This window comes from Ranitomeya variabilis, chromosome 2 (genome assembly GCF_051348905.1).
Source record: "Ranitomeya variabilis isolate aRanVar5 chromosome 2, aRanVar5.hap1, whole genome shotgun sequence".
NCBI classification, from domain to species: Eukaryota; Metazoa; Chordata; class Amphibia; order Anura; family Dendrobatidae; genus Ranitomeya; species Ranitomeya variabilis.
Genome location: NC_135233.1, coordinates 281786434 through 281805645, shown reverse-complemented (window position 1 = coordinate 281805645; position 19212 = coordinate 281786434). Strand labels below are relative to the sequence as shown.

The 19212-nt window shown below is 40.9% G+C and overlaps 1 protein-coding gene across 8 annotated transcripts in view; it reads right to left on the bottom strand.

Moving 5' to 3' along the window:
- Positions 1–19212, bottom strand: part of NEXMIF (neurite extension and migration factor) — a 463513-nt gene that overhangs the window by 205916 nt on the left and 238385 nt on the right. For 5 of the 8 annotated variants that reach the window (XM_077285040.1, XM_077285041.1, XM_077285042.1 and 2 more), the window contains one exon: positions 11429–11509. The exons of the other annotated variants lie outside the window; for them this stretch is intronic. In XM_077285040.1, the coding sequence (XP_077141155.1) occupies positions 11429–11440 (12 nt within the window). In that variant the 5' untranslated portion in view covers positions 11441–11509. The remainder of the gene's footprint in view (positions 1–11428; positions 11510–19212) is intronic. 8 annotated transcript variants of the gene reach the window in all.

Here is a 19212-nt window from a genome sequence, read left to right as displayed (position 1 = left end):
GGAACCTACCAGGTCCAATATGGCTATTAATCTGCAGATATGGGGTTAATGTACCGGTTAATAGTTATGAAGTTGCTCGACCGCTATACTGATAATGCGGCATTGGGGGAAAAATTAACTTTATTTCTCCAGAGAGCCGGCAGCTTTAAGTCAAACAGCTATGTCCAGAGCAATTACACTCACCGATCATAGCATCTTGTCAGGACTCTGAACATTTTTTACCTTTTGTGCATTACTGCCCTTTTCCAAGATGGCGTCTTTGGTCTCATGTGCACTGTTTCTTCATGCTATAAAACTCCACCCCAGCCTTCAGTTTGTGCTAGAGTATTCTGCCTTGCATCCAGCTCCTGACCTCTGATTACTCCCTGGCTATATACTTGCTCCTGTGAACCTGTGTGGTGATCATGCTACTCTGCCCTGAGTTCCTGCTGCATACACCAGTTTCCAGTAATCCTCCTTCATCTGCTGCTCGTGTTTACTTCCATCTCATTTGCTGGACATGTAAGCTGTTTCTGCTCTGCAAAAACCTGAGACTATTAACCAGGCCTCCCTGATTGAGCTAATATATGATTTGAACTGCCTTATAAGCTTATCTATCTGTGTTTGGACTAAGACAAGAATTTATTCGTGTCAAGTATCCTCAAGAATAACTGTGCTTCATAGACTTTCTGCTTGATTGCATTTTTCTCTGAAGTTTCCTATAGACTGCTAAGCTGCGTTTAATATTTACACCAAGTGTTGTGGACTTGAGTTTCTCTCTGCACCTGTTTGAATCACCGTGTGATAATATAGACTTTACCACTTATAAAACTGTGTCCTGTAGTTGTCTTGTTCCACGCAAAGAGTCTCCTGAGTTATCCCCTATAATTATTACACATCTGTAGGCAGGGCCGTTCTCGTGGGCCCCAGGCGAAAGAGTCTCAGTGGGCCCATTTAACACATACCACAATTCATGATGCACAGATACGGCACAGAAATATAGGTATAGTACAATGCCAAATAATTCACTTACTTCTTACATTACATGAGTGATGTCTATTGTAAATCCTACAATATGTCATAAACCAGACAGAATATTGCTCCATACAGTACTATGGGCACCACATAGTGCTCCACACAGAATAATGAGCCCCATATATTGCTCAATACAGTATTATGAGCCCCATATATTGCGCCATACTGTATAATGGGCAACATATAATGCTCCATAAAGAATGAGCCCCATATAATGTTTCATTCAAAATTGGTCCTGTTAGGGCTAGCGGAACGCACCGAGTAAATATAGAGGTTTTATTATAATAGATGCATTCGCAGCCCGGGGTCCACCGTGCAGGAGAAGCTGCTGCTAGCAAACGGCGGAACTATATGGCGGTATGAGCTAACCCTGTTACTTCACAGAGTAGCCGAAACTAGTATATAATGGGCCCCATACAGTACAGACCAAAAGTTTGGACACACCTTCTCATTTAAAGATTTTTCTGTATTTTCATGACTATGAAAATTGTACATTCACACTGAAGGCATCAAAACTATGAATTAACACATGTGGAATTATATACTTAACAAAAACGTGTGAAACAACTGAAAATATGTCTTATATTCTAGGTTTGTCAAAGTAGCCACCTTTTTCTTTGATGACTGCTTTGCACACTCTTGGCAGTCTCTTGATGAGCTTCAAGAGGTAGTCACCGGAAATGGTTTTCACTTCACAAGTGTGCCCTGTCAGGTTTAATAAGTGGGATTTCTTGCCTTATAAATGGGGTTGGGACCATCAGTTGTGTTGAGCAGAAGTCTGCTGGATACACAGCTGATAGTCCTACTGAATAGACTGTTAGAATTTGTATTATGGCAAGAAAAAAGCAGCTAAGTAAAGAAAAACGAGTGGCCATCATTACTTTAAGAAATGATGGTTAGTCAGTCCGAAAAATTGGGAAAACTTTGAAAGTGTCCCCAAGTGCAGTTGCGCTACAAAGAAACTGACGCACGTGAGGACCGCCCCAGGAAAGGAAGACCAAGAGTCACCTCTGCTTCTGAGGATACGTTGATCCGAGTCGCCAGCCTCAGAAATCTCAGATTAACAGCAGCTCAGATTAGAGACCAGGTCAATGCCACACAGAGTTCTAGCAGCAGACACATCTCTACAACAACTGTGAAGAGGAGACTTTGTGCAGCAGGCCTTCATAGTAAAACAGCTGCTAGGAAACCACTGCTAAGGACAGGCAACAAGCAGAAGAGACTTGTTTGGGCTAAAGAACACAAGGAATGGACATTAGACCAGTGGAAATCTGTGCTTTGGTCTGATGAGTCCGAATTTGAGATTTTTGGTTCCAACTACCGTGTCTTTATGCGACACAGAAAAGGTGAGCGGATGGACTCTACATGCCTGGTTCCCACCGTGAAGCATGGAGGAGGAAGTGTGATGGTGTGGGGGTGCTTTGCTGGTGACACTGTTGGGGATTTATTCAAAATTGAAGGCATACTGAACCAGCATGGCAACCACAGCATCTTGCAGCTGCATGCTATTCCATCCGGTTTGCATTTAGTTGGACCATCATTTATTTTTCAACAGGACAATGACCCCAAACAAACCTCCAGGCTGTGTAAGGGCTATTTGACCAAGAAGGAGAGTGATGGGGTGCTACGCCAGATGACCTGGCCTCCACAGTCACCAGACCTGAACCAATCGAGATGGTTTGGGGTGAGCTGGACCGCAGAGTGAAGGCAAAAGGGCCAACAAGTGCTAAGCGTCTCTGGGAACTCCTTCAAGATTGTTGGAAGACCATTCCCGGTGACTACCTCTTGAAGCTCATCAAGAGAATTCCAAGAGTGTGCAAAACAGTCATCAAAGCAAAAGGTGGCTACTTTGAAGAACCTAGAATATAAAACATAATTTCAGTTGTTTCACACTTTTTTGTTAAGTATATAATTCCACATGTGTTAATTCATAGTTTTGATGCCTTCCGTGTTAATGTACAATTTTCATTGTCATGAAAATACAGAAAAATCTTTAAATGAGAAGGTGTGCCCAAACTTTTGCTCTGTACTGTATATTGCTCCATACCGAATGGGCCACATATAATGGTCCATATATAATGGGCCTCATATGATGCTCCATGATGAGCTTCATATAATGCTCCATAATCAGCCCCCTATATGATGCTCCATTGTGTGATCAGCCCATATAATGTTCCATATATAATGGATCCCATATATGATGCTCCAGTGTATAATGGGCCCCATATTTGATGCTCCAGTGTATGATGTGCTCCATATTTGATGCTTGAGTGTATGATGGGCCCCATATATGATGCTGCAGTGTATAATGGGCCCCATATATGATGCTCCAGTTTATAATCAGACCCACATATAATGCTCCATATATGATGTGCCCAATATATGATGCTCCAGTGTATAATGGGCCCTATATATAATGTTCCATATATGATAGGCCCCATATAATGCTCCACATATGATGGACCCATACATGGTGCTCCAAACATCAAAAAAGAAAAAAATTAAATACTCATCTCTCATCGCTGGCCGCTGCTCTGCTCTGAACTCCTCAGCTTCGCTGTCTTCCAGCTCTCTGCACTGTTCAGGTAGAGAGGGCACCGATGTGACGTCATCGCGCCCTGTGACCTGAACATCAAAGTCAGGAGACGCGGAAGACACTGCAGCGATGGAGATGGGAGAGGTTAGTATCGCAAGTGCTGGGGCCCAGAACAGGCGGGGGGACAACTAGCTGGTGTCGGCACAGGCACTGGGCCCCCATAGTGCGCCGGAGTTCCTAACAGCGAGTGGCCCCCCCGCCTGCTCAGGGCCCCGGCACTTGCTCAGGTGTGCCAGGTGCTGACGCCGGCCCTGTCTGTAGGCATGCCCCGGTACGGGCAGCCGGCTCTGCATTGAAGCAGGCTGTCATTCATAGTGCTGAGGCGTGATAGCAATGTGCTCACTGTAAAGTCAGTGTTGACTGTAGCTCCTACCTGCACCGGCCCTGATAACTGTAAGCAAGCACCTCCAGGGAGAATAAAACTTCCTTTTTGCAAATTATTTTAGTGATGAAAAAAAAAACAGAAATTTGTTTAAATTTTTTTTGTTTGTGTTGCCATTTTCAGAGACACATGGAGCTGTGGGAGGGGTTGTCTTTTTGTGGGGCAAGCTGCTGTTGCTATTTTTTTTATACCATTTTGAGATAGATTCAACATTTTGAACGCTTCTTATTGCTTTTTTATGCAACATTATGGAGACCAAAAAAAATACATTTTTGACGTTAAATGTTTCGTTTATGGCTGTTATCATTTGGGTTAATTGATTTTATATTTTAATAGACCAGACTTTTATTGAAGCAGTGATATCACAAATGTGTATTTTTTATATATCTTTTAAATATATTTTTAATGAGGATGATTTGAATTTAGATTTTTTCTTTTTGTTAATATTTTGTAAAACTTTTTTTTTTTTTTTTTTTACTTTTTACTGTATTCTTTAGTTCCCTTAAAGAACTTGAACCTATGATTGTCTGATTGCTTGTAATACAGCTCTGGCAAAAAGTAAGAGACCACTGCTAAATGTTCAGCTTGTCTGATTTTTCTCTTCATAGGTATATTTTTAAGTAAAATATAAATTGTTCTTTTATTCTATAAACTTCTGACAACATGTCTCCGAATTTCCAAGCAATACATTTTGTATTTTTTTCTGAAAAAGAAAAATGGTCAAAATAAAAAAAACCCTAGTGCTTTCAGACCTCAAATAATGCAAAAATGCAAAGAAACAGGTTCATAATCATTTAGAAACAACAATACTAATGTTTTAACTCAGGAAGAGTTCAGAAATCAATATTTTGTGGAATAACCATGATTTTTAATCACAGCTTGGCATGCTTTCCACCAGTCTTTCACACTGCTCCTGGCGCAATAATTTAAGCAGTTCTTTGTTTGATGGCTTGTGACTATCCATCATCCTCTCGATTACATTCCAGAGGTTTTCAATGGGTTCAGGTCTGGAGATTGGGCTGCCCATGACAGGGGATTGATGTGGTGCTCTCTTAATTTTTGCTAGAGCTGTTTATACAGCAATATCTCGGTAGTGGAGTGTATTGGGAACATCACTGTTAAAGTTCAGACACACCCTGGATTTCAATGGAGCTTTGTAATGACAGGCAAGGGGATTTTCAGCAGACCTCTGACTGTCAGGGCAACCCATTAGTGCCCTAAAACCATGTCACGAGTGGAACAATAGGCAGGAGAACAGTGTGCCCCCTAGTCTGCCCATCTTACATGCTGCTTTAACAGACTGACAGCTGTGGGAGTAGCTCATCTCTTTCCACGGCTGGTAGAGGCAAATCCTGACTGTGACACACAGCCATTACAAGCGGGACATGGTGCAAACTCATCCTCTGAGCCCGCTCCATACACCAGCTCCCGACTTGCGCCGTACATGTACAGTAGCTATTGGAAATGGATTAAAGGGAACCTGTCACTTTATACACGTAGACTGATCTCTGGACAGCTCAAGATATAAGAAGGAGAAGCTGAGTAGAATGATATATCGGTCATTGGGAAAAGATTCAGCATCATTTGTGAGTAATTCCTTAAATTTGCTGATGTTTGCATGAATGAGTCTACTGGGCGGTCCCACTAATGATTGACAGCTATCTCTGCATGCACAGTCATACAGACAATACTGCCAATCACTGATAGCACTGCCCACTGTACATTATATATATATATATGTATATATATATATATATATATATATATATATATATATATATATATATATATATATAAAAAAACACAAGGGATTTCAATGAATAAAATTTTTAGTTTTACTCAAATTTTTCCACAAAAATGTATATTAATCCGATCACCTCCTCCCGCTCTAAAACACCCTACCACTTGGGGTATTTTCCCTAAAATGGAAAATGATCCAAGTAGTTAACAGTCAGGATAGAAAATTATAAAATAAGTCTAATTGCTTAATATTTAAGTTCTTATAATTGCATCCTCCCTGGGAACAATCTTTTTCTCCATCCATTCATGTGCATTTACAGGTTATGCGATTTGCTTCCATTTAGTCAGCAGACTTGGCTTAGCTGTGGGACAGATTAGTCTAACTTCAGATCTCCCCGGCAGTCACAAGGAACCTCTGGTGCGGTACAGTACAAACAAGTGTCTCTTTGTACAAGGTTTGTGTACTTTATCATTCTGCGCATTCCCAACATTATATGGAGAAGAAAACTCAATGTTAAAGTCAGCATGGAAAGCTGGGATTTCACTATAGTCACTGAAAATGTTTGTTCAAGCTGCCGTGCAGTTTTCTATGCTCTTTTAAAGCTCTAGAGTTGCTATTGTTTGGCTGCTGCGGGTTTTTATAATTAAGGGAAATTCAATTATAACAGCCCTACCTGTATATTCTGTCCTGCCTATGGCACCGCTGGGAGGCTAGCGGGAGATAGTGCCAATAACTGAGATAACCTTTTCATTCTGAAATACAGGAATATTACTACGCAGCTTATAATAAAGGAGACATCCTGTATTAATATGGAAAGGTAAAATCCAATTGTATCATATTCAGTACTTACAGTACGTGCTATAGATAAGGCTTCTTTCACACTAGCGTCGGGTTCGGCCCGTCGCGGTGTGTCGGGCCGAGGTTCCCGACGCTAGCGTTGTCTCCGCCGCACAACGGGGGCAGCGGATGCATTTTTCCAGCGCATCCGCTGCCCCATTGTGAGGTGCGGGGAAGCGCGGGGAGGTGGGGGCGGAGTTCCGGGCGCGCATGCGCGGTCGGAAAAGGCGGACCGTCGTGAGCAAAAAACGTTACATGTAGCGTTTTTTGCTCCCGACGGTCCGCCACTGCACGACGCATCCGTCGCACGACGGGTGCGACGTGTGGCAATCCGTCACAATGCGTCGCTTAATGTTAATCAATGGCGAAAAAACGCATCCTGCAAACACTTTTGCAGGATGCGTTTTTTTCGGCAAAACGACGCATTGTGACGGAATGCAGTTAACGCTAGTGTGAAAGTAGCCTAAGGCAAACTGTACTTATGGATAAGACCACAGATATCTGCAGTTTCTCGTGCCGGAACATGCTGCAGAATATACCGTGGTCAGATCCAAATGGGAAGAGAGATAAATACAGTAGCTTTCTATTTTAAGTCCTGGTTCAAATGGGCTAGTCATGTCGGCAAATGGTGGATGTGACTGACTCTGCGGGCTCGTCGGCATTATGGATAGGTGCTGAGCTGTCTTCCATTGAGTGCACTATTCTAATCCATTATGCAGAATATACCGGGGTCAGATCCAAATGGGAAGAGAGATAAATACAGTAGTTTTCTATTGTAAGTCCCGATTTAAATGGGCTAGCCTGTTGTGAATTTGCTTTTTGGCTCCCTCTGGTGGTTACTAGTGATTTGACTCTGGGTATGTCAGTCATCCCTTGTATGCTCACCTGGGCCGTTAGTTCAGGGGTGTTGCTATATAAGCTCCCTGGACCTTCAGTTCAATGCCTGGCAACGTTGTAATCAGAGCTAATCTGTTGTGCTCTTGTCTACTGATCCTGGTTCCTGCTAGATTAAGCTAAGTCTGCTTTCTTGCTTTTTGCTATTTGTTTTTGTTTGCATTTTTGTCCAGCTTGTACATAATCTGTATCCTAACCTTGCTGGAAGCTCTAGGGAGGCTGGAGTTCTCCCCCCGGGCCGTTAGACGGTTCGGGGGTTCTTGAATTTCCAGTGTGGAATTTTGATAGGGTTTTTGTTGACCATATAAGTTATCTTACTACATTCTGCTATTAGTAAGTGGGCCTCTCTTTGCTAAACCTAGTTCATCTCTGTGTTTGTCATTTCCTCTTACCTCACCGTTATTATTTGTGGGGGGCTTGTATCCAACTTTTGGGGTCTATTATCTGGAGGCAAGAGAGGTCTTTGTTTTCCTCTTCTAGGGGTAGTTAGTCCTCCGGCTGGCGCGAGACATCTAGCGACCAACGTAGGCATGTTCCCCGGCTACTTATAGTGTTGGCGTTAGGAGTAGATATATGGTCAACCCAGTTACCACTGCCCTATGAGCTGGATTTTTGTACTTCGCAGACTTACTTGTTCCTCTGAGACCCTCGCCATTGGGGTCATAACACTAGCCATGTCTGCAAATGGTGGATGTAACTGGCTCCTTGGACTCGTCAGCATTATGGATAGGTGCTGAGCTGTCTTCCATTGAGTGCTCTATTCTAATCCATTACGCAGAATAGAGTAGCACGCAATGGAAGGCAAATGGTCCATATGGAAAATTGCCCATATGCATTGGCGAACTGGCTATAATGGGTCTGTGATGCATACAAACAGCACGCAGACTGAATATAAGCTCATGTGAACAAGCCCTAAAACAGAGCTATCTGGTTCACACACTCCAAAGACACACTGATAGGGAATTTAGACTGTGAGCCCCAATGGGGACAATGATGACAATATCTGTAAAGCGCTGCAGAATATGATGGCAAATCAGCAAATTATAATAATATAATATGTGCAGAAGGCAGGACATAATGTCCCAGTGACCCCAAGCTTTGGCGCCAAAGCCCTTATCCACAAGCATGTCACTTGACAAACAGTAAGGTTTTTATTATTAGAGTTAGGACTGTCCCATTTAGAGTCACCATGAAGTGATGAGATGGCTGTTGAATTTTTTTATGAAAAAACATGTTAACTAAGTACCCGATATTATTTTCTTGCACTATTTATTTATTTATTTACTGCAGGGTATTCAATCATTATTTTTCATTCTTTGTCTTTTTCTGTTCAGTGGCCAATATGAGCGTGCACTTACACGCTGCATGCACATCAGTTTATATCCCAGTTCATACATTTAGTTTTTCCACTCTGTATGCCTCTAGGATAACATTACAAAAATATTCTCGCCTAGAAGAACTAGGCAACATATAGAATTTAGCATATAAAAATGACTGTATATCTTCACATGAAATCAGGGGTACATAAAGGCCTCATAGAAGTCTTTTAGCAAAGTTTTGGACTTCACGGGATCACCCTACAAAATGGCTGCTTTTGGGTATCATCCTTCCAAGCTCTGCCCCTTTGGACCCGGTCAAATCAGGACTTTTGGCAAGTATGCGATTTATAAACAAATCAGTAGAATTATGAATTAAAAAATAAATTACTAAAAGATGCAGGTCCTGTGTTAGTCCCCAAGTAACTAGTGGCTGTTTGATTGCTGGTTGCCATGGTTACATACGGGGACAGTATTCCTGTACGCACACTTTCTCCTCTAGTTTACTTTAGCAAGAGCACAGATGTTTCTATTTCTTTTAAAATGTAAATGGAAGGAGCTTGATCACGGTGGATGTATATGTCCCTGGACATACAATGGCTTTCTTCATCTAGAGAAATGGAAAACCACAGACAGTAGACATGAAGGGTTTATATTACACAGTGAACCAGTTCCGCTCACTGTAAACAGGTCACTTTGTGATGGTGCCTACCAAACTTTACACCACAAAAATCATGGTTATTTATTGTTAGAGACTATACAAGTACGGCAGCCGTTAGTGAGGAAGACAATGGCTCAGATTCATCAACAGGATTACGCCAGAAGTCTAGAGCAAATCACTTTGAAAATCATTAGTCTAAGCTCCATTTTTAATTGTACTCTGTTTCGTGGGTATGTTCAGGCAAAATAAAATAAAAACTATTTGCTAGGAGGGAGGGATGGAGGGCAGACGTGTTTCAGACCCTGGGGCCTTTTAGTCATTGCAATCATTAAAGACCCTCCTAGGGAGTTGTGACCATTATGCGTGAATCTAATTCTTTTTAATCCTTTTTCAATAAACTTTTGAATTTTTATGGGAACCATGGAGCTGGATCCTTCTTTCCACTATTGACTTATCTTCCTGCTGCACTGCTGGTCTTTTATGCTCCGGATCTCCATATGGGTGAGCTGAGTTTATACTTTTTCTTTTCCACCTTTGCAAGTATACATACCTGTGTTTTGAATATTTTAATTTACGGTACTTTAGACCTTTTACTAACTATGCCTTTAATTTTAATAATTATTCTCAAGTTGTATCTTGAGCAGCACAGAGATTTCCAGTCGCTTTCACTTCTTTGTTGCTGGAGGCGGGCACTGCTCCTTGAGTGACAGTTCTGGTCTGTAGCCTTGTCCTGGTACTGTGACTCATAAATGGTCTGACAGTGCTTGTTCTGGGGTCTGCAGTGTTATCACTATATTTGCATATAGATATAACAGAGCCTTGAACACATGGCTCAGGAAAGTGAGAGTAGTGATTACGAGAACAGTTTTGGAAAATGTCCGATGCTGGGAGTCGGTGGGGCTGGTGATTATGTAGGACTGATAACAGCAGCTTGGTCAGGAGCTTTGAGGGAGGTAATCAACTAATTGCTGTATAGAAATCAATGGGCTGGAGAGAGGTGGCTAATATCTCAGGAGTTATCTACTCTCCTGTAATATATTTTCTGCGCTTACTGGTCCAGGCTCTGGTGGTCGGTCTCCTTGGCAAAAACCTGTACACAAGGTAAGGTAAAAGCTCTCACAGCAGGAAAATAACAGCAGATAGAGAAAGCTCATTTCCATGCTATCAAACAAACTAGCGCAATTTACTAATATAAGTTTATCCTTTAAGGGAAGGCTGTATCTGTATTATATAACACTAGTTCTGGAGAAATAGCTAGCCACAAGGATAAAAAGAAGCATGTACAAACATCTGGGGCACTGTGCAGTTATGGGAATTAACCCAGTGTTTTCTGACTATGTGATTGTAATTTTCAAGGAACCTGCTGATGACCGAGTTGTTTTGTTGCTTATAATCCCTTAGTCCTACCACATACACATATAAATCCAATACCGGACTACAAACAGTTCCTAGAAGTGATAGATAAAAGCCTATCATGGTGATGCACAATGTGAATATATGCACTGGTAGTTTATTTTAATATGCATTTGAGCTTTTTTTTTTCTTAGGCTAATATCGTCTCCAAGATCTGGAGAAGTGATCATTATGCTAATACAGTCAGCAGTCACTTACCCAATGCTCAATTATCTGATTATTTCAGTTAACTGGAAGCACATAATACAACAGAGATGCAGGCACCAGAATTACAAATTACGCTACTGGCCTACTTTGCTCCACGCCCTTCATTGGTGCAAAGGAAATACAAGACTCTGCTCACTAGATGTTCTGCTCATTTCTAGCTCCATTCAATTATGATGATACTGAATCTATAACAAAGCTGAGTTGGCGGTAGGAGAACACACACTGTACTGTCTCCTTCCATCACGTAAATGTGAGGAATCCATAGCAGGCTTCATTCCAGCGGAAGTGACTCTCGCTTTCTAAGCCATTCATTACTCATACTTAATATAATAAGGTTATAACAGGTGCAAACAAAATGCTTTGTTACCTCGTTGACCATATGACGGTGGTCATGAACATGGAAACATAGAGCTTGTCTGTAATAATGGTGCCCTTCCTAAACGTTATCCTGGAGAAGTGAAAAAGTAAAAATTCCATCATTTAAGATTAATGTTAATCTGTCAAATAGAAAGCCCTGTTGCCATTTACTGTTAAGAGACTACAAAGCACCGGCAGTCCCACAGACAATGAATGGAACAGTGGTTAAGCACATACACCTCTGTCCACAGCCCAAATCTTGGGATTGATGAGGGTCCCAGTGGTCAGATCTCCAGTGAACAGCAAGTAATCCTCTATACTATGCATGGGAGAGAAATTGATTTTTTGGGGGAGTAACCCTTTAAGGGCATTCTTTTATATACTATGAGCAGACATTACTCAGCAAAATTTGTCTTATAACATACCGTAAGTAGTGGCCTACCTACCATAGTCACTACTCCTTCTTACACTGGCACTATCATAGGTGATATTTGTAGCAGCCACTTAGGGAAGCTCACTGCATTCAGATTTATACAACCCCAACTGGATCCAATATCAGCTGCATAAATCCATATTCAGTTAGCCCCTCTTGGTGGTAAATGCCTGATGCCAGAATTATACCACTTATCAAGAAATAAAACAGAGCTCAGTAAAGCTGTCAACTCAAAATAGGCAACCACATACAAACTTTGTGATAGCCACCATGCTTAGGTCCCAGGTTCATCAAGGTTTCTACCCCTAAATCTGGCCTTCACTGCAGGGGCCCCAGGGTTGGATCCACGAAGTAGCTACCAGCTGATGAACTGAGCAGAGAGAAAACCATGTATGTCTTCACAGCTAGTGAGATGGAGACAATAATAAAATCAGAGCAAGAACACGAGGACTAGCCAGATTTAATCACAAAAATAATAGTGCACCAGCATAGTTATGCAACAAACCCGTCCTGACTTTCTGCAGTTCAGTCCTAGCATTTGGCCTGTCAGCAGATCGTCACTGAGACTGTCAGTCCTGTCAAACATGTTGGCAGGAAGACACGTGCACAACCAAAGAAGCACCATCTCCACCATCACCACCAGTAATGGAAAGTCAGCAGCTAAAAGCAGTGACTGGCATGGGAGCGGGGGGAGCATGTTTGCAATCGCTCTCCTACACAGACATATTCTAAAATGAATAAAGTCAAAGTAGTTTTTGTGGAGTTTTAGTTACATCATGGGGTTTTCTAAGGGGCCCTATGATTTTTGTGTGCACCCCTTTATCATTTCTGTGCCCTGTTGTGTATTAATATGTGATTCTTCAGATTTTGTTTCGAGACCTGAGAAGTCTTGAAAGTTCGCAATGTGTTACCATGTTTTCAGTTAACCATTAAAATGTATCAACCACTGAGGACTCTCAAATCTAAATATTTTCCCCTTTATCCAAGTCGTTTGTTTTAGAATGTCCGAATTACAAAAAAAAGCATATTGTTACAAAGAAAGACAGAATACATACATTTCCATATGGAATTTTCAGACAGGACAGTTATCAACATCAATGAAAACATGTTTAAAGGCCATGTAATTAAGGCCATTAATGTGCCAAGGCTGAACAGATTTACTTTTTTCACCTTGCCCTTGAGTCAGTCTAGATAATAGGCATGCCCACTGGCAGTCCCAATAGTCCCGCACTATATCCATGCATTATCACTGTTGACAGCAAATTCAGATTTTGTTTTCTGTGTCTTGTACTACAAAATTTTGGTAAAAATGACCTGCAATTATGTAGGAGAGATAGCTAGCATTTAAATGAATGCATGTAATAAAAATAAAGATTATTTTGATTTCAATACATTTTAGGATTGATTGAGCCTGTTTTCTCTTCAGCAGGCTGTATCTCTAATTTTCAGTTATTTCTGATCTAGTGAGTGGAGATTTGTTATAGGTCTCCTATACACATTACACTGACACAACAGGGATTGCTGCTTCCATATCTTACTGTAACACACCAGACTAAGAAGCCACAGAAAAGAGAACATTATATCACAATACTGAGCGGTGTAGCTGTAAATCCAGCTCTTTGGACGGGTAAAACACTAGAAAGCAGCAGAAGAATCTGTGAGAATCTTTCTTGCTGGATGATATACTCTTATTTATTTATTTACCTATGGTAATTTAAAAAAAATAAATTAGTCATTTTGGGCAAATCAATTCAACCTGTAACCTTTTCAATATAACTTTATATACACGACAACTTTTAGACACCGGTGAAACTACATTGTTTTTGCTATAATAAGATGCTTCAGGAAAATGCCAATGTTTTCTTTGAAGTGTCTTTTCTGATATCTTTTTGTTTCTGATGGCTTTGCTACCTGTTTTTTTTTCAGAATTTCACATATAACATAGTGGGGTTTCCAAGTGGAAGCAAACAGAAGAATGGATGGTCACTTCTTTTATTACTTTACGGCTTCAAAACCCAAAGCGGTAAAAAAAATAAAAAAAGATGGAACACATGCACAGCAAATCGCTTACATATAGCTGTGCATAAGTTAATTATTTCTGGTGGGTTTTTTAGTGCTTTTCAGGTGAGTTACAGGCGTTGTGTGCACAGACACTTAGGTTGGAGAAATAGATCTACAGCCATGAAACTATTGAGGCTTTACTGTTACTTTGTGTAAACCTTTTGATATAGAGAAGCATGTGTTTCCTCTCCCGCTCACTCTCTAACTAGAAGTAATTAAACTTCATCATACCTTACATCTATTTTTACATTTTCTATTTAAATTAAAAGTTAAGTAAAAAGCTAAATATTTCTAACAGTTGGTTTACTTTGAACTCAACTCTTGCAAATCTTCACATTTTAGTTTGAGATTGGCAAGCGCTCAGTAAAGTGGATTATGGACGCCATTCACATATCAGGAATTGTCAGCGTGTTGTTCACAAAACTTCACTATCTGCTTTCTTAATATTAAGTCACGTTCCACCCAGCAAGCATTTTGTTGGAATAAATTACTTCACTCCCAAACATCCTGGAGTGTTGTTCGCAGTCTTCATTCTGGGATTTGAGCAGAGCTACAGCAACAAAAACTAATGGGCAGCCTGTTCCGAGACGTACAGTATCCTCAGCAGTATAAAGTATCCAGCTTTAAACTTCCGATTTACACACGCAGCTCGTCCATAACTGCTCTCCGATGATTTCTGTTGCTCCATGACTCCCCAGCATTAAATGATAAGTTAATGGTCTATACATCAGCAGATGCTCTTCCTATTCATCCACCAAGTACCCTTGAGCCAGTAATAGTTCTCACTGTGAGGCTGCAACGGAAAGTTCACCAAACTGATAGCTCTTCTATTAACCCTCGGAGTGCTTGCAATCTTCATCACTGTGACATTTATTTCACAAGTTTGGCTTACAGTCTTTTATTTTTATCGATCTTCTAAATTTCACATTTCATTATCCTCCTTTCCTAGCGTCTTTCTGACTCGTCTACTGTCTCCAACAATTTCTTATAGTTTTCACCCAATGTCCATCCTTTCACCAAGCAAATACACCTTGGGCCTTATTCAGACATCTGTGTTTCATGTATGTGTTTTAGCTGTGTTTTTCATGGTTGGAAGATGAACCCATTAACTCTTAGGATTTTATAGGTAAATAAAGTATGGCATATGGACGCCTTAGGCCCCGATTCATCAAGACTGGTGATTTTCTCATTGGTCTTGATGAGCGAATGTGATGGCGTTAGAGGCCACTTCATGAATTCGATGTAGAGTGCGTCTCTGTGCATCAGAAACCTTACTTCAGTCTCTGACTTGAATAAACTGAATTAGATGAGCTGTGGCATCATGCCCTCGCCGTGCACCCTTCCAACCCTTGCTCTGCCCATTTTGAGGGAACTTTGAGAAAGTACTGTAGAGTGAAAATGTCAAAAGTCGACTTTTCAATCAATTTACGCCAGAATTCTTGTGAAAATGTATTTTATGAATAGAGGCCTTAACATAATCTCTCTGCAATAGAACAAATACATTTTTCAAAACTGCATATCATTAGATGGACTTCCAACGTTCTAGGGAATAAGGTGGATTTACTCCTCTCGGACTCTTAAACTAGGATCTCGGCTGGAGATTGCCCCTTGGCTCGGTCAGAATATAAGGTTTTTTTCTGCTATTCTGATTCTTTTAAACTTTCCTCTTTTGTGCTTCTTCTTATCCCCTCCTTCGGTCTTTATTTTGTTTGCCCATTATAGTAAAAGTATGTGACCCCCCGCTGGCTGGAAGGATCCCTCCCCCTAGAGGACATACCGTAAACATTACGTTATTCCACTTGAATTGTCTTCTCTGATTGTTATTATAAGTAATGCTTTTGTATTATCTACTGATACAATTGCTGTTACAAGGAGGATACAACCTCCTGGGTCAATTATGTCTGGGTTTTTATTACTGCTTATGAGAACTGATGAGTGGGACTGGGTGGTCCAAATGATAATATACATCATTTTGATATGTACAGTTTGTTGAAACACAGTTATTAACTGAAACAGAAACAACTGTGTGGGAGGCTTAAAAATGGGTGAGGGACAGCTAAACTCTGCTACAAAGCTGAGATTGTTAAAGAGAATTTCATGTCACTGGCCATACACTATGACACCACACTATATCGCAACAAGACACCCTGGAAGAAGCATTTCATGCAAAACGTGAATCGGGTGTGGTGGGTGCCTGGACAGCTATTGCCAATTAGGTAAGTATGTGACTGTTAAGCATGGGGTTTATGCCAATCACTGTTGTTGAACATTTGGGTCACAATTATATGTTACACATATGGTATATACCCCTTTTGGGATTACGGTTGTTCAATTTATCTATATTAGTCATGTTATGTCCCTGCTCATACTTTCATATATAGAGTGTTTGTTATCACTCTTGTTACTGCCTTGAGTCATATACACACACTGTGTTTTGTTTTTTTTTGTTCAGTCCAGGTGTCCCACCTATTGTGACATATATTGTATATGAGATAATAGATAAATAGATGATAGATAGATAGATACCGGTAGATGATAGATGATAGATACTGTAGATAGATAAATACTGTAGATACGTAGATAATAGATAGCTATATAGATGCTTCCTTCCTTAACTTGCGGAGCGAGATGTTGAACAAACATGAACAACAATTATGCATCTGATGGACATTCTGACTGATGACATGCTCCAGACATTAATGATCGGAACCCTCCATAATATCTGTACCTCACAACTTTTAATGACTGTCTTTATGCAGTAACAGGTGAAATGATGCACTGTAGCTTCTTGCTGACATATGTGACCGATTCACAGTCATTAGGGTTTTATTATTAGTAACTTAAATAATTAAAACTTTTTATATTCTTCAATCTATAAAGCGAGGCCAATATTGGTGCACTGTGATCCGGCAATAAATACTTAGGAAAATATCAATATAATAATATCATTGCAGCTGCCTCCAGAACAAATCCCTGCAATAAATCAGCAGCAAGCCTTCGTTCTTCAGGCTTGTCCAATTTCAATCTGTGCGCTTTGCAGACGAAAAACAGATGGATCACTAAGTGACATAATGAATAGCACACTATGTGATTGCTTCGGTGCAAGTAATAATGTCTTTAAACTTTTCCCATTTTATTCTCCTTGTTAGCAGAAATTGCCACAGTGCCCAGATATGTTCCAACTACTAATCCTCAGAAATAAACTCTGTCAGGCAGAACTGGTCAGCAAGTTAAAGAGCAGAATAGAGTGAAATCTTTGAAATTCGCTATATGACATGGCATTACAAGCAGCGCTGGATTCTAAAAAATGGCAATGGCCAATTACACCAATTTAGTGGAGCGATTCTATCAAACATTTGTGTCCAGGGCTAAGGCTCACACTAAATTTAATCTGATGACAATGACATGCAGCAGGGTCCTACCCACCCATTCCATCAGACTTGGAATAGAGGTGTTCACACTTACCCAGGATTCAGACTTCAGTCTTAGAGAGGTATTCATATTAGACACATTAGGACCCATCGGTTTTGAGACCACCTTGTCATTGGTTGCTGGACTTGCATGAATTGGCCAACTTATGTGCTAGTATCCAGAAGCTGTATTGCATTTCATATTTCATATATTTCACATTGAGATGTTTTAGCACTACAGAGTGCAACATTTTTTGTTTATTATTTATTAAATTTAAGCTGTCACCAGTTTTTTGCCACCCCATTTGAGAGTAGCAAGCTATAGGGCTAAAGACTCTGCTACCAGCGATGTGTCACTTACTAGGCTGCCTGCTGTCATTTTGATAAAATCACAGTTTTATCTGCTGCAGATCTAGCAGTTCTCTCAATGCTGAGCTCTGTATAACCTCGCCCACACCACTGATTGGCAGCTTTCTGTGTACACTGTGCATAGGCAAAAAGCTGCCAATCAGTGGTGAGGGTGGGGTTTCACAAAGGCAGATTAGATTGCAGTAGGGTAAGCAATGTCCATGTACAGATGTGCCCTTCCTTACTTTTCTTCTTGGCTGGAAAGATACCAAAATTAATGGTGCAGGATTACCTGCTTTATATAAAAAAATGTTTTGGTTGCTATGTCATAGAAATGTTTTTTTTTTTTCAAAATTGGTCATTTTGTGCCAATCATACTGAGATTAAACTAAGCAAAAAGGAGAGCACTACGCAATAAAAAAGGATCAACTCTGAACATATCAAAAGTAGTACAATATGCAAAGAAAAAGAAGTATGTACATCCAATAGACCACCTATTAATATTCATATTTATTGACACGTAAGCCAAAAACATACATTTAAAAACATAAATGAAATAAATACAAAGAAGCAGAAAATAAGTCTTTAGTCTCACCCATCTGTCATCGTTTTGAACAGCAAACCACTACAAACAATGATAAAGAATGACCAGCCAATAAAATGAATATAAATGGCGGTATGATAAATGCTAAAATTACACAGCATACCTAGATAACATAAGAAGGGAATAAAGTCTACATATATATGAATTTGTGAAAACCACATTGAAGATAGAAGGATTAGAAATTCTAGCAGCACAGTCATTGAAGTTTATAAGTAGTCCAAGTGGAAAATATTATGGCAGCCTATAAAAAGATAAGGGGAACAATTAGGAGTAGAGACCCAACCAGGGCCGTATTTGCCACTAGGCACGTGAGGGCACGTGCCTAGGGCGGGGACACTGCAGGGGGCGGCACCTGAGCAAGGTTTGGTGTTTTTTTTTATTTATTTATTTTTTTTTAAAGCTGGGTCACCTCCCGACCTGAAACCCCGCCTCCCCCCTTGAAGACGATACTCACCTGCTCCAGCGATGCCTGGTCTCGGCGTCTGGAGCTCGTCCTGAATGAGCGGTCAGGTGATACCGCTCTGCTAATTAAGGTCATGAATATGCGCATATTCATGACCTTAATTAGCAGAGCGTTATCACCTGACCGCTCACGCAGGAAGAAGGTGCAGCGCGCCGGGAGTCGGGATAGCCAGAGGGACGTCGCGGCCGTTCGGTGAGGAACAGGTGAGTATGACTGAGAGATGGGGGGACAGGGGAGGGGGGAAGAAGGAGGACGGTAAGCCGCGCCATTCAAGATGGGGGGTGGGATATGAGCCATGCATACAGTAGGGGGGTTAATATGAGGCATGCATACAAGGGGGGGGGGAATATGAGCCATGCATACAGTAGGGGGGTTAATATGAGCCATGCATACAGAAGGGGGGTTAATATGAGCCATGCATACAGAAGGGGGGTTAATATGAGCCATGCATACAGTAGGGGGGTTAATATGAGCC